The following is a 22037-nucleotide window of genomic DNA, read 5'->3' as shown; positions in this document are numbered from 1 at the left end:
AATGGGAGTATTGTTACTACCGTTGCACGTTTGCATATATGAAATAAAGTCCAAAATATATTGTAAGCTTGATAATATGAAATAATCTTAAAGCAAGGTATATAATAGGCTATATCATTATTAAAGAATCTTTTCAAAGTAATTTATTCTTGTATCAAAATTGACACCTTACACAGTTAGTATAGGACTAAACACATAGAAATCTACTTTACATTTAACTCTACGTCATCTCTACAGGAACTATCTCTACACCTGTTAACCCTCGCATCTCCATAAACCCCATGTTCCCACGGGGTCGGCCAGTAATGGTGGTCACGGCAAATGACAGGCCACATTCACACGATACCAATCACGTGTCATGTCTTCCGCGGTACGAACGATCTTGAAAATAAATGTAGTTTAGGATACGGTGTTATTGAGGACTCGTAATTTGTAGGTGTAATTTTGACACACTATAGTTAAAGAATGGTATCAATGTACCTAGAATGATAAATACGTCACCTTATTTTTTTAAGTGCAGTCCAGTAAAATAAGGATGAGAAAGCGCTACGCTAAACACATTTTTATCATTTAATTTATTGAGACATATTTGTAACCAATCATTTCACTTTATGTAAAAATACTATGATCTTTAGTCACTTAAAAAATATGATTTACATCGGATATACACATACTTTTTTAAAGAGGAAATCGTGGTCCAGAGCGAGCTTTTCATCAATTTCATACTCCTCTTCACATCTCAAATGGAAAATTCATTAAATTACTTTAGACTGATTTATACTACATCTGACATATTGAGCACATAAATATCAACAGATTAATTTCCATATTTCTATACAAATGTATTCAATAAAGTAAATTCCTTCTGAATAGTATCTACAAGTGGTTGTCAATAAGTTTATGTGTAGCAGCTTGTAACTGTACTTGTAGTTAATCTGATTCTTTACAAAGGTTCGCGTATTACGGGCGGTAGTATAAAATCAGTGCTTTTGATATAAGTGCGACCGTTATAGGTGTTCGTACGGACAGCAGGTAAAGGAACAACAAAGGCTTTTTCACTGTAAAGTTTAGTTAATCAATAAAGTACATTTATTTTGTCCTAATGATATTTTTCTTCTTTAAGTGTTTTATTTTTTCGTAAAGAAATCTGGTAATATAGTGAAAACTAAATGACTTAAGTGTAATACAGCTTTAAGTGAATGACAAGAAGGATTAGATCAACGTTATATATTAATTGTATTTTTAACAAACACTGGCTGGTAGCTTATAAAATTTTCCTGTTACAAACATGGATAAACGTCTTATTATCGGTAGATACCATATGATGTAAAGGTCACTTAAAGTTATCTTTTTCAGCACATTTCGTTGCTAACTATGCTAGTTACTAGTTCAATACATATTTCGTAGTGCTGATGATTTCCAGAAGTGCTACTAAAACTTATAATATCCCAAGTGCTTCGATTTACGATACAATTTATCGAAGAATTAAACTGTAATCTCCTTATTGGTGAGACTGCTTTCATTCGAGACATGCATCGCTATGAAAGCGTCTGCATAAAACTCTGTCAACGGTTAAATTGATTTCTGAAATATACAGTTTTTCTGAAGAAGTATCGCTATAAATTGATGGATATAGTATAGGATTTGCAGTAAAGAAGTCACGGGTTCGAAATCCGTTGCAACACCGGTGTGAACACACTATTAATAGGACCCTTTGAGCATAGGTAAGAGGACTTAGCCTTAGAAAAGTATATTAAATCATCTATCATCAAAGACATCATCACCATAAACATCTACCTAACATATGATATGGGTAACAAAATATTTTCCTAGCGTTTAAATGACTAAACTCAAGCGAATGAAACTCGCTATCAAGGAAACCTGGTCGAGTTGTAATAAATGACCCCAAAGACCCCGTGATTAGTATCAAATAAACTACCACATACTCAGACAAATCCAATATATTTATTATATTAATATTAATAACAATCATGTTTAGATTTAAATCCGGCATCCAATTCGATGATAAATCAAACTAAAATCGATTTAAATAAAACATTGGTTTTAATCATCGAAATATGAAGCGATTAATATGCTAATTGCATATCCAGATATAAAACGAGATGTATGATTGGAGATGAACTGACTGTGACAGCTTGACCGAAGCTCTCGAGAACGCGAATCTGTCATAAACTTTCGAATTAAATAGGTTTATCCACCAAACACATGACATTGGAAAACGAACCTTGTCTTTAAGCATTATAGTTGAATTTTACTCGGTGTTTTGTTTCAAGGAGTGTCCTAAAAAGACATACAAAAGTGGGAAATTAATTAAGTCATGTAGGAAGAAAATCAAACTGTTGCTTCGTGTTATTTCGGCTCTTATCGGGATCGTTCGAGCATGTGCGCCGGCGCTTTGAATTTCTGCATACATTAGGTCGTTGATCTTACAAAATTAAATATTCTTTTAAATGGACTGTCAATGACAGTCGTTATAATTTTTATTTTTAGAAATTATAATTATGAAAATTGATTTAGTGAAATGGTTATGATGACATTTACGTCGTTATACTATACAGGTTCAATTCTCAATTGAAACAAATATTTGTGTGATTTTTATGTAATTCTTATTTGTATGTTTGTATGTCTGTACATTAAATATGTGTAAAATGTTTATTATCGTAGCTACCTACCCCTTGGAAACAAGGCGAAATATAACATGTGTATCTTTAAATGCCCAGCAATTTGGTCCGCAGATTAAATATGAAATTGACTTTTTTTAGCACAGATACAAAACTAATCAGCTCGTTCCTTTTATATTAAAATAAAAAATGTAATAATTACAAAAGTGATCCAACCTTTATGAACATTGATTGGTACAATTAGTGAAGATTATTCACATTCCCTATATGATATCACCGTTTATTTTGGACGGGCACTATACATACATCCACTCCATATTCATATCAATATCATAAATGCGAAAGAACATTGTCTTAGGTAAGTCACTGTTTGAGAATGATATTTTATTATAAGAGCCTCAGTTTTTCTTTGCCAAAAATAACTTTTTTCTAAATCATAATACATTTTATAATAGGTTATGGGGATTTACCGCGAACTTATTTATTTAGTTGAGGTTATTTCTCATATCCTATAATTTAATGAACATCTAACGCAAAAGTTTTAAAGTTATAATGTTGATACATATCACATCTGGAGTTGGAAATTTGTAACGAGGTTATCAAAATCGGTTTGGTAGTTTTGGTACTTATTTACCTCCTATAATACTTTGTCAACGATTTATTTTCAATTGCTATACTATCTTTATATATATAATTCGTCTGTAAGTGTGTATGTCACTAAACTTCTCTTAAACGACTGGATTTTGATGAATTTTTTTGTGTGTGTTCAAGGGGATCTGAGAATGGTTTAGATTATTAGAAAAAGTTTAAATTTTTCAAATTAAAGACGTGTAGACAGGACAACGTCTGTTGGGTCCGTTAGTAATATTATATTATTATAATCTATTTATCTAACATTGTTGCATAAAGTTATATTCAAAAGTCTACACTTGTACAGTTCTAATTTAGAGCAAGACGCGCGATGATAACCATAGACAAGGACCCACGCTGCGTGATCTATGGCCGACCATAGAGGTATAGAGTTTCTTGCTCTCTGCTATACTAATTATTTGTTTTGATAGTAATTATTATTTTAATGGCATCAAATAAAAGGTTAGTGTTATGTTTATTTTTGAAATTTGTTGAACAAATAAATGTTTATATTAAATGTTATGTCTCAATTCAATATTTGATAGAATTTAATGTTTTAATTACAATATTTTTTTATAGTTATTTCTAATGGAAATTGGAAACACTTTAACGGAATACAATTTATTTTTAAATAGTATTTTCGACATTAGTACGCATGACACTAACTATAATTAATAAAAAAAAATATACTCTTAATACAAAAACCAGTCTACAAACAAACGCGGTACATATGTTTACAAGATTTTTACATCATCAATTCATATTTCTCTCCTTTTTATCGTTGTATTTTAGTTTAAACCTACACCTTTACCTTAAAAACATGTACAGATTGCACAGTTTTCAAATACCCAATACCTTAAAAGCCTCGGTCCTTAGTCAAGGTACACTTGCATCTGATCCTTCGATAAACGAATCACTCCGTAGCCGTACAAAGTCTTTGTCTGTATTGTGCGATCCGATCTCGAGAATTCCTAGTTTATACCTAACGGATAAGTTACAATGTTTAGTTTAAGATGTTAGACTGAGACGTCTATGTTTGAGATACGAGTAGAATTGTAAGTCTTATTTGTTTTTAAAACTTACTGAACCGATCCTAGTATTTTAGTTTCAAATATAATCACATAAATACATCTCAGAAAATCATGATTTAAAATAAACTTCACATGAAGCAAACAATCAAACTACTTTTCAAAATTTTTATGCGTTTTTAAATAAATATTTAAATGTAATATTCAACATGAGCCTAAGGGTTAATATTACACTCAATTCAATATTACAGAATTGACCTAAAATACTCTCTTCATAATTCGCATACGATATAATATCACTGATTACCATCGTATGCGATAAAATATCACTGATGATATCAGCTGACGTCGCGGACCTGATTACTAACTAAGGGTAATACCGAAAATAAATATTATTTGGATTCCGTAGACATCCATTCGTAATCAAAATTAAACATACTTTTGTATAGCATAGAACCACTACCTAGTCTAAAACTAAATCTTGTTTTACGCACTCTAATAAAGACAAATATTTATATTTCGAGATTATAAGACTTTCCTCTATTCAATTCGTTAAAGGAAACCCCGCAGGAAAAACTTAGTTAAAATACCACAAGGTCATCAGAAAATTCCATGACAAAAAAGCAGTTATAAATTCGCTTCATTCACATCCATACATCTTGTCATACAGGACCGCCGGTTAGATTAAAATAGTTACGATCATATAACAAAATATAGTAAAATATCTTAACCTAAATCCGTATCACACTAATCTAATTATAACCTAAACGATACTCATATAATTTATTTAAAAAATCATTTCCTCGCGGTAGGTTTTACCGAACCCTGACCAAATCGAGATCCTTTTAAGCGATCCGACAATACGAACATCGTTATATGGCCGCCGTCCGCTCATAACTTCGCTTTTTACTTTAATTCTTATATATTTTAAGTGTTAATCACATAATTTTGTTAATAACCGACGGCCCTGTAGATTTACAATTCACATAACATTATATTACGGGCTTAAGCGTGTAAAAACCGTTGAAATGACCATTAAGGTGTGTTACTGTCATAATAATATTTCACTGTAGGCAGAAAAGGTACTTCTTACTTAATACATTATTGTTTTTTAAGGGTCGGCTCCCAAGTTTCATTTCGAATGAAATATAGAAGCATAATTCTCAAAACACCTTATTTAACAACAATTTATTTTATATTTAATTAACTGCTTGATGTTCCACTTTTGGTAAAAATCAAGTTGTATTTCATTCACTTTTTGAGGACACAAATCCGCTATTATAAAGATGGCACGTTGCACAAATAAAAAAAGAATCATATTTCATTCTTAAGAATAAAAAAGGAATTAATGTTTTCAGATATAGAACGCGTAGAGCCGCGACACGTAACGCGTTTGAAATAATATCGTAACAATTAATATCGTTTAATCGATACATACAAAACGATTTTATCGCATACGCAACCAATAACATGCCCCATGCTCTTCGAAATTAACAACTAAATGACTGATTGGAAAATGGCCACTCTCGGTCACGGCATATTAACAGTGAATTGGGTTTCTGTGGCGGATTTTCAGTTGCATATTCGTTTATGTCGAGCGATAAGAGCAACAATATTGGTTAGTCTTGCGTGCGTGGATATATTTTCTTTACTTTTTATTTTGTATTATAGACGATAACTTTTATTTCTAATCTTAAAGTTTTCTATATTATTTATAATCCATATCAATGACAATTAATATTTTTTTATCCGTTATCCTTTTAAATGTATGATCCAAAATCAAAAATTGAATTTAATTTATCAAATTTGGACTTTTGAATTAATTAAATTGTTGTCTATAAGTGATATTAATGAATTGTTTTTTATTTACAGATGAACCAAAAGTGCAAAGTATGCGGGGAGCCGGCGGCCGGGTTCCACTTTGGCGCATTCACATGTGAAGGATGCAAGGTAAATACACAATATATTTATTTTAATTAACGATAAACAATTAATTAACGTTGTGCACCCTACTGTCCAAGTTATTCAAGCCACCCACGGAGTGACGCGACTTAAGTCCGGCCGATTTTTTTCATGTCTAGCGCAATACAATGTACCTCCCTGATCGTTACCGTGTGTAACGTAAGTAATTAATAATTCCAACGAACACACTGTTTCTGCTTAAATATAGATAAGTTCTGCGTAAGTGATGTTATCGAGGACGATTCTGAGAATTCATCAGTAAACTCACTACCGTGACAGCGATTGATCGATTCGTAAAAACAATGACATAGACTTGGGTTGTCTAATTACGTTTTTACGCACATCCCTTTAGCAAACCAGTGGCATATACATCGGGAAGAATTTCGTAAAAAGTACTCATTACTTACTATCAAAGGTTATATATAAAGGTCGGAATTTCTTTGAATAATCACTAATGTAGATTGAGTACATTCATGCTACATATTTTCTAATCCTACGTTATAATTAATAGGAAATGAAAACATTGGATCGGAAATGTAAATTTCATTAAACGTATCAAGGACTACTGGTCGTTACACGCTTGCGTTTATTTAACGTTCATTTAATATTAATTATAGCCACTCACAGCTGTAAAATGTGTTTCAACCAGTAACTACTAACAAACATAAAACTGTGAGACGTCTCAAGATTACTAACAATCTGCGTATTAACCTCTAGTAGAATGTTCTCAATGACATTGTACTTATCATTGATTCATTTGTAAGCGTAGTACATTTTTTTAATGTTATAGATTCAAAAATGTACTTGAAAATGACTCTCCCAGAATTCGAACTCACGACCTTGATCATCTCAGACCTTGTTTCTATCAACAAACACGACCAAACATTAGAACAATGGCAGGGGTCCTCAACCTTTCATCTTTATAAAACATGAACACATAATTAAAACTCGTCGTCCACCATTAATGGCGATTTATAAACTTTGCGTGACTCGATTAAAATAAACGATAAATCGATTGACACTTTATTCGGATATAATTAGTACAACAATCCTTATCGATATGGGTTGTCTGATTAATGAATATTAAACAGTAAATTAGTTTCGCCATGAAAAAGTTTGGTATTAATAATTTATAGTGATTCGTCGTATTTCGTGAAGTAAGAATAAAAATTCTGTTAATTAACAAAGTACCGAGAATTCGATCATTCTACTTTGAAATTATGCAGGATATGGTATCCCTCATTTACTCGTTAATTAAGGGATGATTCGTGTTAACGCATTAATAATGGAAAAGCCATTAAGTTGAGCGTTTGAACCGCACGTGTGCAAAAACTGCGCAAAGAATTCCGTGATCGATTATTAATATCGATAATTACTTTAATTCCGATTCTAAATCGATCCATCCTCGACATAAACAATCGGATTTCGTAGGTTTTAAATTGAAATGAACCTTATGCGTGCGATTATAAGGGTGTTGTGTATGTTTGACAGTATGTCCGTCTGTAGATATCGAGTATGTCCGGGAGATGCACCTCGATAATTCGATCAGCACGCATAATCATCCGTTACAGTTTTTTTGTTGGTACGTAATAGTATGTAGTTGTCTAAATATCATGCATTCGTACACGCTATCGTTTAACACACCCACTATTTGCGGAGTACGTTTATTAACGTATAGAAACTAAGCCTTTGCTACGTATCTATCTATCAAAATACTGATGAGTGTATTCTTCAATTTACATAAATCACTTCAAGATTACTGTTCTCTACTAGTTAACAGTAGTCAACCTAGATTCCAGCAATCTATGTACAAATATTTGTTTTCATTGGACTATTTAATGGTATAAATGATTGCTCACATAATTGATAACTAAAGGCATCACTATATAATATTAAATACCTCATCATAATAGAATCAGTTTGTCTGTAATATCTGAAACTTAACTTGTTCAGTGATTCACAGATAATTACTTCGAGTTTAATTGTTTATTAATTTACTTTTTCTAAATGTCTCTTGTTCATCATTGTCTATGATCAAGACTCACCACTAGTTAAATCGCGGTCTAGTTGTACTCTGTGTCCGATATAGAATGTTTGTAATAATCCTATATTATAAAGTAATATGAGTATGCGAAAGTTTATGAGGATGTATGTTTGTTTTTTACTCTTTCTTGCAAAAAAAAACATAATTATTTCATAACTAAAATTAACACATAGGATACATTTTACTCTGAGAAAGTTGAAAGTAGAAGTAGCGAGCGTAATCCAGTAATAATTGGTTTGGATCAATAAATTCTCCTCAAATATATCTTAAATCCGTCAATATATTTTATTAGATGTAAACCCGTATAACCGCTAGTCCATACAATCGTCAATTTCCTGTTGCGCAGTGCAATTTGTGTAAGCAAGTGTAACGGCTGTGCCAGTGTAGTGTTAGTGTAGTGTAGTGTACAATGGGTAGTTGTGCAAGGGTGCAACTGTCACAGGATGTCTCCGGCTCACCTTGGACGCTATTGCCGATTCTTTACGTTTATGTAACCTTGGTCATTGTTAGGGCTGTCGAACTAGTTTGATAGAAAATTTTAAATAACTTAAATTTCAGTATTTAAATTTCTTTTACATCGTCTCATGTTGTTGATTGTACAATCTGAAAATGCATTAATTGATTTTATATAGTTGTTGGTTAAAAAGTTTCACAAACTCATAATCGCAATTACAGTTGTATGTCATGTGTGAGGAAGCCATTTTTCAAATTCTTTATAAATCCAAATTAGCATTACGTTTAACACAAAACACAATCCTAAGTTTGTAATACTTTCACTATCAAATACAACAGCTTAACGCTTCAGTTGCTTAAATCAATGGCAATACAACATTACAAAAAAACAACAGTAAACCAAAGCTCTTATTCACAAAATAGCCCAAAAACACCCAATTCATCAGTACTGACCTACATCTGGTCTACGGCCCATTAACCCAGCGATAACCATCCCGCAACCAAAGGTTCATGCCTTGATGGTGTGCCTCAGTAACCACGGTTGAGCAACCAAAGTTCACTAGCCGGAAAATGGCCGTCGAAATCGAAACGATTTAAAGTCATTTTGAAAATACTTCGCAATATCTAGGCTAAAGAGATATGTCCGTGAAATTACTTAACTAGATCTTTATTTCTTTATAAAAATGGATTAAATTTATAAATACTTTCAGCAACTATGATTCAATTGACAAGCTTACTTATTCGGATTAGATGGTTCTGTAATTGAATATTGAATCTAACATAACGAAATCATGTTTACACTACTCAAAACGACTGCTACAGTCTATTGCCTGTTTGTTATTGACCATAGATCTTGGACATGGGGTTCAATTCCCGAGTTGAACTAAAAGGTCGAATAATTCTTAAAATGGCTTTTATGTTACTAAGAATGCTTCCAATTACAGCATAAACGTTTGGCACTGATGCCAAACATAGACAGACGTTTATATCCCCGAGTAGAAGCTCTGTCTATATCTCTGTATAACATGTATTTCATAGCACATTCCATACAAACTTATACGGAAGAAGCTCGATACAACAGGCGTCAATAATTATGCACAATTTGGCCCAATAATAAACTTGTCATTCGATCGTTTACAAATGAACTGATAAATATTCTCACTGCACTGCGACTGCACGCCGCAGCCGCATAGACGCGTAACTACATATTTTCTACATTCATTTACATTGCAAAGTGTATTATAACTATTCAATCAATAAAATGTCTTAAGTCTATTCTCTAAGAAGGCTTAAGCAAAATCCCGAACTTTACTAAGTATTTTTTTTGGCCTGCATTATTCTTCAAATTATTTTGCAACAAACTCTAGTTCACGATACCTTTTTTTAAGCTAAATTGGAAATCAAACCCGAGATTAAATCACCACAGTAGCCATAATTTCTTTCTTTTCTCCTTCATTTTAATAAAATAAGAAGAAAAGTATCGTTTTATATAAGAGTCCATAAATGCCATAGGCTCCATAAATCTCACAAATAAAAAAGCCTGCTAGTCGTCGAGTTAATGTCTCGTGCTAAATATTAACATACAAACGGGTGCGCGGGCGCATCTCGGCTAATTACACGACACACGAGACAAATTGACGAGCGGACAATATTAACTGCTATCATCTCAGAGATTATGGCTTATTGTGTACTTTTCTTTTCTTTTGCATTACGAACTAGTTCTGCTGGTAAAGATTTTACTTATATACCAGCTGATCTGAATCTTTGTACACAGTTCTTGAGTAATCTATACGCTCGTGGCTGAGTTACATGTAAAAAGTTAATATATATTTAAGTATTTTATTAAATTGAATACTTGAAAGTGCATACAACAAAATACAGTTGGACAATAATAAAAAAGTGCACCGAAAGTAACTCTGCTTGCACACAAGCTACGGCTAAACAACACCTACAAACTTCAAGTAGAGTACCAGTCACACGAAGACCATCACCTTTCTAAGTTACACGTAACCTCTACCCCTGTGATTACGAGCACAGCCGCCCTCATAAACTATTCTCTGTAATGATACAACCTTCGCCAGTTACGCAATAATTGGAGCAGACGCTAAGGCGGGTTCACACGTTTTTGCCGCACTCCGGCGATCAACATCAATCACGGGTGCCATTAACTGGCCGACTGTACACGCCGCTACTCCTAACATTTGATATCTTTTTTAGTTCGACTGTGATTTGTCCTTTGATGTGAATGTTACGGTTTGAAGGCAACATTGTGGCTTATGTGTAGGACATGTTAAAGTACTAGACAATTTAGGTTAAAAAACTTTGAAGCGTACCTTCATGTTTATTGCTATAACAAGAATGGCCGTGATCGTGAATTGCTTCCTTTTGCGTCTAGATGTCAATCGACTTAAAACCTCAATTATAACTCTTCCTGACAAATCAATACTCTTGAAAAGCTAAATAAAGCTGATATCTCCTTTTCTCCATTTTATTTACAAACTAAGATGACAAACAAACAAAACAGCATTGTTACATTACTAATATTTCTTCTAGCTTCATAATCTAGATGTACAAAATTTAGGACATGACCGACAAGCATACTGTTGCGATAAAAACGGTGATTACTAATGTGAGATAGGTAATAAGGTTGTCATCTCCATAAATAATGTTGTTCCAATAAACGTTAGCATTCGCACGCCCGCGCCGGCGTCGACGAATTATTTTCAAATTTAGAGCACATTCAAATTGCGGTAACGCACGCGATCAGGAAATACTCAACGGAAAGATATCCAAACTTAGGACGCGATTGCGCTGTTTATGAACGAAATAGTTTCCACATTTCGAACGGTGAATAGTTTTTTTGAATTGTCTTTCTATTGTCAAGCGATTTTGTTAAGCCATTACTGTTTCAACGGCACGAGTTCCTCTTTGATAAATATAAGGCTACATCGAGAGTGCGCTAGACGGTTTCGTCAACAAGAACTGTTTACAGAATTTTTAAGTATATGGCATTTCTCAAGATGTTTTTCTTGAGCCAATTCTTTAAGAAATTTAAAATTAGTAGCTAAAAGTAATAAAACAACTAAAAGTTTTATTCATAAATGCGATTTTTAAATTATGTATTAATAAAACAGCTTGAATTTAATGTTATGATAATGACTAAATTTTTAATGTGATTGATATTAGATTTATTGTCGCGTCAAAATTTGGACATATATCAGGATTAGAGCCCACTTACATGTCGTAAAACAGCATATTTAAGAATCGTCTACCGGCTTCCAAATATTCCGGCGTCATATGTCCACACCCTAAGTTAAAACGCTCAGTAACATTTCGTAACCAGTTCGGCAATAAATCATAGCCTCTAATTTGCTTTTAAAGCTTTTCGGGAATTATCTGTATGTGTAATCGCATTGTGCGGGGACAATTGCCCTCTCACAAGCGAACCATTAAAGGCGCCGCTCCGTAATTTGTCAACAAGAAACCTTCACGCGAAAAGAATAAACCTTAATAGCCTTTTAGCCTTTTCTAATGTCGGCTAATTAATCGGCCATTTTAATTGGCTTTAATGTTCTATATGTCTAATTATATTTTAAACGATAATGACCTATATAGAGTTAATTAGTTTTCAATTAGCCGTGCGAAGTCGGTATCTTTGTGTGACGGTATAAGATAGGTACACTTAGATGTTTGTATATTAATAGTAATTTATGTAATATATTGGCTGTAATTGCCAATTAATATCATATGCTTAGTTTTTACTTTATTTGTGTATGACAAGTGGCAGAGTTAACTAGTTCGATTATCTGCTTATCTAAACAACCTTGCAATAACAAATATCAATTAAAAACAAGATCGATATAAAACGGTCCATTTGTCAACGGCCGTCAGTGGCTAACGCCTATTCACTTTGCAACACAATTCACGGGGTGAATCGATTCGTCTCGACTCCGCTGCGATCGCAATCGATTCAAATTTGCACTTACTCACTTTTGCGTGTACAGTGTTGTTTTATTTGTACCGATTGGCGACAATTAGACACGCAAATTTGAATTTTAAATCATTAATTTTTAGTCGAGAATTGATTGGCGAGCGGATTAATGATTGTCATTGTTTTAAAGGGGCCTCGTGTTGAAATTGTCATCGCAATAATGTTGGCTCACTACAACTTATTGGAGCATGGCAATAATTTTTATTCCCGTCACGAAATCAGCGGCGTCCGTCGGACATGTTATACGATTAGTATTGTTGCATAATTTATACGATTGTGTAGGGTTCAAGGATCTATAGACGTCAGTTGTTGCGTAATTGACAACGTCAATTGATAGGTCAGTAATTAAACAAGTGAATTCTGTTTTGTTTGATGACCTCAGGTGATTCGCCTTTGATCGCAATAATCTTGCGGCATACAGATTAAACAATAAAACTAATTGCGTTGAGGCTCCAATTAGTAATATATTAATATTTGATTGATTTCAAGATTTAACATTTAGGGTTCAAAATAAATATGATGTACCTGTGATGCTACAAGTTTATTTCAAACATCGGATCACGATGCTTGAGAACTTAAAAAAAATGTTCCAATTTCTCCTACTCTTCAAATCACAAGCGGTATCGATTCAGATTAAACGAATAATCGATTGTTTGAATGTCAGAGGCAATCAAAACATCGGTTACCGGTGCAGGTCAGTGCTTCCGAACGCAAACGCGAGATGACACGCGTTCGTGTTAGCGTTCTACATTTAAAAAATCTTTAAATATCGATTTAGAAACTTATGTCTTTAAAAATAAGGTTATTAATTGATTGTAGAAAGTTTTTAAAGGGTAGATACACATAGTAGAGGTCAGGACGGTAGGAGAGAGGTCAATTTTTGACGTTGTTAATGTTATCTAGTGTGTTCTCACGGTTATTTCGCGTGTTCAACAAACGGTTCATTTGGAAAGTCTATGCGTGATATTCATTCGATTTGTCACAGTTATCGATTAAAAATCGCATCGGAAATTGGTAGGAGATGAATCATGTGATGAGTTTGTGAGCTTATTTTAGGCTGTTTTCTTGATATGTGATACTTCTGTCACAAATTCGATCTACATTTCGTGCCGTTGATAAAATCGCACATTAGTTACTAGATTTAGATTTAAATAAAAATTATAACTGTTATTTGACTAAGGCAATTCTCACATCGCCAAATACTTATTCGTCAAAAATGTCTTCAAACTTTATAAATATTTTATGTCAGTGGAAAAAGAATTTATAATTTTAATAAAAATCCTTTTTTCTTCTACTTTTTGTAGTTTTTTTTTTCATTCGTCTAGAGTCAATTGCACGTAACGAAACATTTAACACATATCATGAGATCCGCAATGGACAGCTCTCTTGCGTACTTCAGTACCTATAACATAGTATTACTGTGGTGCACTGATAACCTCCCGACAGAGTCTACAAAGTAAACACTATAAACAGGCCGGTCACCATTAATACTACATAAAGACGCTGTATAATGTTATAGCAGGAGTTCTGTCTGTATTAAACTTATAGTGGAATTTAGATTTTATATTCCTAGATATTTGTTCTTAATTTTTTTTTATTGTTTTAGAAGTGTGTTTATTCATTTGAAATAGATGGTCAAGAGTACCAGGGCTCATTTCTAGGATTGAGGAAAAATTAGGAAATTTTACAATGGACCAATTATCTTTTAAACTACTATAACAGTAATGTCTGTTCGTCTGTCTAATTTGTTAGTACGTTTGAACTGCTGAACGAATTTCATTGAAAATTTCCTGCATTTACGACACTGCGGATAAGTTTTTGTACAAAAAATACTTCCTAAAGTGTCAGCGCAAAGAATTCGATTATTTCTAACATAGTTCATCCCTTACGTGTATCATATTAAAAATAAACACCGAGTGAATTTACAACCACACTAAAATCTTATCACCTTTTAATAGCCTATAAATAATAACTAAACTATAAAAAGTAAGTACATGTCCCACGTTGATCCACCCACTGGTACAAAAACTAATAAAAACTTAATGATATTGACGTAAATGTATTATGACACTGACTATATTATTATATGACTAAATTGAAAATAGACTACGAGCGAATAAAATATACTGAAATTAGAACTAGAAGACACTAAAAACCTTTAAATTTTTGGGAGCTAAAAATGTTTTTTTTTCTTCCTGAACTGTTGAATAATGTAACGTGAAATATTATTTTGCAAATAATAAACGAAAACTTCTATTTGAAAATTATTTTTCTTTGATAAGCGATACAATTACAATGTGAGGAGCATTTCACATGAGTGGTAAGTCTCGTTATAGATTTATTATCCTCTTAGTACATCGTATACATTCTGTAATAAAACACAATGACTTACCTTGACTTAATGGACTTGTAATGGACAAACTGACGGATATAACTATGTATGTATGTAGTATATAAATCAATGAAAGATATTCAATCATCAATTACTACGATGATACATTTTTATACTAGAAATCTAGTATTTTTTGTCTGAAAAGTTACCTGAATTTAAGTGGTTAGTCCATCACTTAATTTTCACATATAAATAATAACATAAATATAAGAACTATAGGCATGTTAAGTTTGTGAGCAATCAGTGCAAATGATACGACTAATGCCATCTAGCGAAAGTTTTGTGCAACACCTAAACCAAATCGATCTTATTAATGCAGTGACTTTTGTATGGGGGGATGTTTATTTTCTTTTACGTTGAATTTGTAGTAATTAAAGGAAGAATTATTTTAGAACATCGTTATTACTAAGCAGTAGGTCGTTCATTGTACGACAATATTAGCGCCATAATATATTTTTTGATAGATCATTCTAACATAATCTTAAAATCTGATTATTAAAACTCGTGTTCTAATAACTAATGGCGTCTTTGCCTACACTTTTCTAAGGACCATTCCTTTTCTACCCAAATACCGATTTTTTTTATATTCAAAATTCCTCACATAAGCTATATAGTCTACATTACAGTATTTTCTAAAACAATCGGGTGGTATACGTCAGGCCGTCGTTGCCTAGCAACAGATAATTTATTGTTCTCTTGCATTCACCAGCGCGCGCATCCTCTGCCTTTATGACCGCGAGCTAGGGCATAGGGTACAAGTGCGGGTAGAATAACAACTTTCAAACATTTACTACTTTCTCTTGAAATTGTGAAAGAAGCTTTTCTTTAAGGACTTTACTGTTTTTAACAGTATTTTTAAAATAAGTCTAGTAGAAAATTCTGTCTATCTTTTCATTCTGTACTAAACCTTTTTCCTACATCATGGAATGATAAAGAAGCAAAAATATGTATTTTTCTATATTTCCGATTACTAAAAGTCTTCTATATAGAGGTTTTTTTTTGAATACCATCATTTGACCTCGCAACTTGACAAATACAATACCTCAAAATCTATACGAACGACTATACCGTAACAAGATATAAGTTTACTTCTGTAAACTACCGTGTAGTGTGCAGTGTGCACATGTCACAAGGTGCGCGGGCGCAGGTCATAGGTGCGCGGCCGCTCGTAACTCCGCCCGGCGCCGCCCGCGAGCCGCTCGCGTTGCGCATATGTTTATACATACCTTTATTATATATGTATGTATATTCGTATGTTACTTAATTGTCGATGATGTTTTGACTTTAAATTAGAACTTTTAAAATGGATATTATTGATGGCCAGTTTCTTGGATTACGGATAACTGCAAGATAAACTATCTGCTGAGTACCGAGACTATGTATGAAAACAGCACCATCTGACAAGTTGCCTGATGTTTAATTGCAGAAGTAGTGATTCTGGCCTAAAGATTTTAAACTCCAAATGCCACAATTTTATCGAAAACGTTTATTGTAGAACTTTTATGTTTTTAAATTTTAAAATAACAGTAGCACAAAAAACATACGACGATCTTTACGCATTTCTTTTCTTTCATACATATTGTGACAGATGCTTACTACTTAACAACGTAACTGATCCTAATTATGCGTAAAAGTAAAAAGCAAAAACCAAAAAGCCTATTCCTCAAACAATTATTTATGAGACTTCCAAAATGTAGGTAAAATAACGCACGTTACATTCATACACAACCGGTAAATAATATAACAAAACTTATAAAGTATTTTATTATCTTTTCTTTTAAATTAGCGATGTCATCACCAAAACATACAAAAAGCACACAAGTGGAAACCACTCTTGTAGTTGTATAAATACGGTTTATTTTTGTATAGTTGTTGTTAGCTTAGAGTAACACCGCAGTGGTTGGTAGGATTCGTATCACGCACACAGCACGTTCAAAGATGGCATTGTTTCAGTTTAAATTCTTCATCTATGACGTGAGCCTGCAATCGGTTAATTGTAGTGTCACCATGATATCGTATTATTTATATAACCGCACACTTTTACCGAAACAATGTTTTTTTTTTAATATTTTACAATCATATATGTTCGAATTTTACAGTAGTGTCTTTCGCTAAATTGATAATTAAGAGTAAGTCGTAAAGATACGGTCAATATTTTATCCTATTATGGATAAAACCCTAAAAAAGATACTAATAATATAATTTGTTGTTTTTAGATTTTAGAGACTGGACATTTTTTATTCAATTACATAATTTGAATTATTCAATTTAGTACTGTTACGAATTGACTCATTAATACATTTAAATAACAAAGTAAATAAAATTAATTATACAGTGATTTGTCAGTTACTAATTGTTTTGTTTAAAACATAAGCAAATTATAATGTTTTTGAAATTATAATATATTAACTACATGTATAAACTTAGCAAGTAAAGGTGATATAATAACATAACTTGACTTTTTGGATTTAAAACAAGTCGATGACAAGACATTAATCTTTTGAATAAATACATTATTTTATTATTTATAACTAGCTGACCCGCGCAACTTCGTTCCGTCACATAAGAGAATCATAATTTTCCCCGTTTTTGTAACATTTTTCACTGGTACTCTGCTCCTATTGGTCGTAGCGTGATGATATATAGCCTATAGCCTTCCTCGATAAATGGGCTATCTAACACTGAAAGAATTTTTCAAATCGGACCAGTAGTTCCCGAGATTAGCGCGTTCAAACAAACAAACAAACAAACAAACAAACAAACAAACAAACAAACTCTTCAGCTTTATAATATTAGTATAGATCATATTAACCCAACAACCGAATTAAGTCTCATTCATATGTACTGATTTCGTAATTCATTGCCATTTTTTTCAAAATTAGATTTTTTCGTCTTACTTTTGGTAACGAATGAAGAAATATGTTGCTTTGCCAAAAACAATCCAAAAATTTAGGAATTAAATTCATCATGATATTTTGTTCCTCCTTTAGAGCAAGTGATAATTGTTTCTAATATGCACATAACTTCGAAAAGTCATTGGTGTATTGTTTCGAGTTCAATTCGTTGACGTGGAATGTGGCAACTTGTATCAATCTGCTATCACTGCTTTTTTACCTTACTTCATTCAGTCAAAACCGATTTAAGTTATTAAAGGAAAGCAAAAAATTATGTAGTTTTCATCGCCGTAATTTATGGAAAGTATCAATAAGTTAAACTTCATGGTGCCCCTACCATCGGTCAGTCGATTGTCATTCACGATGCGACGCGGCGTTTTGCAACTATTTTGGTAATGTTAACGCGTGTCACTCGACGATCGTATTTCATGTACGTTTGTAGTAACATATAGTAGTGGTATATAGAGCATTTATATTAGTTTCTATGTCTTTAGATATTTGTTTAATCTATACTAATATATCAATTGAGTGAAGTTGTTGAGGCTTTTTGCTGTTTTTTCTTTGAAAGTACCGAACTGATTTTTGAGCTCTTTCCATGAATGAAGCTTTTTCATAGCATGATTACATTAAAGCTCTAGAGAAATGTACTAAATATTTAGTTTTATCTGCTGAGTTTTAGTTTACCTTTGAAACGTCGAAAATATATTATGTCAGATGGATTTTAAGTCTCAATAATCGAACATATTTATCATGTTTGGTCAGAAAAATTTACACATAAACGAGTATTCCGAACTATATCATTCAATATCCAACAAATCACCCACTTGAAATCTTTGCAATCTAATAATGATTGTACAAAACACAAGACAATGCGTTACGTAAGAAATACGCCGAAATATCAAGGTCGTTTGAAAACAAAACCATAGTTAAACGAATGCATCAGACCGGAACCGAACCTGTAGCCCATATCCACCGGAAATGACGTTAAACCGTGAACATGACATAAGGCGGAGTTTTCACTATCGGTGCTACGCGCTCGGGCGGGCGCCACCCGGCCGTGTAAACGAGGCTTTAGGTCAAAAACATGCATTGACTCATTTTATTTTTGTTTACGTCTAAGAATTAGAGTGAAACTTGTTTTAATTCTGAGAAGAATGTAATTTACAAGTCAAATTATAACTGTTATGTTCTAGAATAAGCAGACAAGCTAATGACACGTGCAAGTTTACTATTAAAATACTAACTGTTTAATAAACATTTTCTATGATTTTTACTTTTACTTCCATCAGAAGCTCTGCTTAAACCTGTTCTCTTTCAATTTGCTGAATTAGTTTTTTCAAATACTAGTTTTCAGGTAATACCCAAATAATACCCAATACTATTTTCAATTAGAAAACAAACATAACTTGATCAAGTCAACGCCATCTCTTATCAACAAACCGAACTACACCAAGAAAAGTTTCCATTAAGAAAAACCAATAGAAAACCAGCTAATATAATCCAATATTTATTAATATCCTCGTCATTTTAATTACTTGAATAATCTTGAATCAACCTACGACCCGATGGTATCTGTTTTACGCGCAGGACATAGCATAATTTCTGCTATTCATATTTGTAATTATATGCAATAGTGCATATGCATGCGCATGCAACCCGTTCTTGTGCTTGTTCAATTAAATCGTGTAAGCAATTTGTTTGCTATAGGCCGTTTTTTAATGCGACTGTTATTGATGTATCAGTTTTTATTGTTAGGTTTAGTTCAAGATTTATAGGTTAATTAGAGCGGCAAATAGTCTCTACCCATATTAGTTGCAATTATTTTACCTATTTTAGATTTAATTTATTTAACAATATTGTCAACATAACTAACGTATATTTTTCTCTCTTTCCAGTCATTCTTCGGCCGCTCATACAACAACTTGAACTCCATCACGGAGTGCAAGAACAACGGCGAATGCGTCATCAACAAGAAGAACAGGACGGCGTGCAAGGCTTGCCGGCTGCGGAAGTGCCTCATGGTGGGCATGTCCAAGTCAGGCTCACGCTACGGCCGCCGGTCCAACTGGTTCAAGATACACTGCCTCCTTCAAGAACAGCAACAAGCTGCCCAATCACAATCACCCCCAAGAGTGCCCTCCTCTCCTCATCATCTGGCCCCGCCCTTCCCACCTCATCTCTTCCCCGGACTCGCAAGACCAAGGACAAAAGAAGAGCTCGCTCTCCTCGGCCTAGATGACTACAAGCCACCTTGCTCTGCCTCCCCTGATTCACATAAAAGCGGCTCATCACCTAAACTAGACGAGAAGTCTAGACTCACACAGTCGAGACCGCCGGACAGACCGCTGACGCCACCGCGAGATGCGTTCGTTCCCCTGCCGCTAGCCAACCTCTCCTTGCCCCACTTCCCCCACTCGCCCTTCTTACCACCGCCGCCGTTCAGCCCATTCGCACCAAACCACCCGCTGCTGTTCCCTCCTGGATTTCATCCACTATATTCGAGACATTTACTGGATCACGCCGCATTAAGACAAGCGGCTGAGAATAACAATGACGTCAGAATCGACGACCACAATGCAGACTCGTCGAAGCGTTTCTTCCTTGATGAGATTTTAAAGCAGCAGCGATCGACACAGCCGACACCACAAGAGGATGTGATCTCTGAGGCGGAATTCGTTCCGACGCCTCCGGCTGAGCGGAGAACCTCTGAATCTCCGTTGCAGGAGAACCCTATGGACTTGTCAGTAAAGTCTGACGGCAGGTCGAGCTCAGCGCGACGACGGTCAGACGACAGCGAAGTGATAGTGCCAGACAACGACGACGGCGACTCGGCCAGCGGGCCGGGCTCCGCCAGCGAGGAGGAGGACGTCTCATACTCACAAATAAAGAGGATCAAGCTCCACCCGCTGGACCTCACCACCAAAGTGTGACGCCACCACGTACGTCACTTAGTGCCGTTACTAGAGACTGTATAATTATTGTCAGTGAATGAATCAAGGCCAGTACAGAGGAATGTGATTTTTGTTTAAGCTCAAACACTGCGCGGATGTTGTTTGAATTGTTATCGCTTGAAAGAGTCTATCCAAATACGTATAATAAGTAATTTTAGTTAATACAATGTTATTGGTACTTAACGAGCCCGGTATATGGTTATGTACAAAACAATTTGTAAATAAATAAATTATTCATTGTATAGCGTAAGTTAGGTTTACTATAGATAATGATTTATGTTTTTTTTGTGGATGGATACAGCCGGGTTGCAACATTCCATTTCGACAAAAAATCTTATATATTTTTGTATAAAAATTTGAATATAATTTATTTCTAGTAGAATTTCGAAGTGTTGTGTTGTGGTTGTAAAGTGTTAACTTCGGGTGCATTGTGAAACTTTCTCTTTATTTCTATAAGTCTTCGTATTTCTAAGTTCTATTATTTAATCACAACTGTCTGTACTTTTGTATTATTATGTAACTCTTACTATTTCTTTTGGAAAATGTTTGAATAGTTTAGATGACACATTTCTTTTTCACTTTTGTATTGAAAAGAGATAGTAAGAGTGATGAGGAGATATACTCGATATTGTCACAAACATTCCTATTTTTGCTCAATATTATTTGATGTATACTTCATACATTCCATTTACTCAAAGTATTGAAATTATCAACACATTCATACTCAAATGTAATACTTTGACAAACGTGTTTTTGTAAATATAAATATAGGTAGAGTGATTTTTTTTATTTCGTAAACAAATGTTTGTAATGAATACATTCCACGGAGACGTACAAAATAAAATATTCATGCACTCGATGATGACTTTTTATTAAAACAACCCTTTTTATTATAAAAACCTTAAAACGTTGAATTGCTAAATGACTAATTAAAATGCAATTACTCTAAGAAGTATATTCAAGGGTTCGATTCCCCAACAAATCACTGATTCTACATACTCGTAGAAGTGTAGACCATCAAACGCTAGTATTAACTCGACGAAATTTAAA

At 33.7% G+C, this 22037-nt stretch overlaps 2 protein-coding genes across 3 annotated transcripts in view; one reads left to right on the top strand and one right to left on the bottom strand.

The window, feature by feature from the left end:
* LOC142978487 (knirps-related protein-like) overlaps nt 1-21846 on the top strand; it is a 72972-nt gene extending 51126 nt beyond the window's left edge. The window contains exons 1-3 of one of the 2 annotated variants that reach the window (XM_076122960.1): nt 5866-5918; nt 6173-6250; nt 19932-21846. In XM_076122960.1, coding sequence (XP_075979075.1) covers nt 6173-6250; nt 19932-20966 — 1113 coding nt within the window. In that variant the 5' untranslated portion in view covers nt 5866-5918 and the 3' untranslated portion in view covers nt 20967-21846. Of the gene's footprint in view, nt 1-5865; nt 5919-6172; nt 6251-19931 lie in introns of those variants that run through there. The other variant, XM_076122959.1, reaches the window with a different exon arrangement.
* The window catches only part of LOC142978348 (uncharacterized), a 486788-nt gene that overhangs the window by 410270 nt on the left and 54481 nt on the right, over nt 1-22037 (bottom strand). The gene's annotated exons all lie outside the window — the stretch shown is intronic.

Source organism: Anticarsia gemmatalis, chromosome 14 (genome assembly GCF_050436995.1).
Source record: "Anticarsia gemmatalis isolate Benzon Research Colony breed Stoneville strain chromosome 14, ilAntGemm2 primary, whole genome shotgun sequence".
Taxonomy (NCBI): Eukaryota; Metazoa; Arthropoda; class Insecta; order Lepidoptera; family Erebidae; genus Anticarsia; species Anticarsia gemmatalis.
The sequence above is the reverse complement of the archived record's forward strand: the minus strand, read 5'-3'. Positions and strand labels throughout refer to the sequence as shown.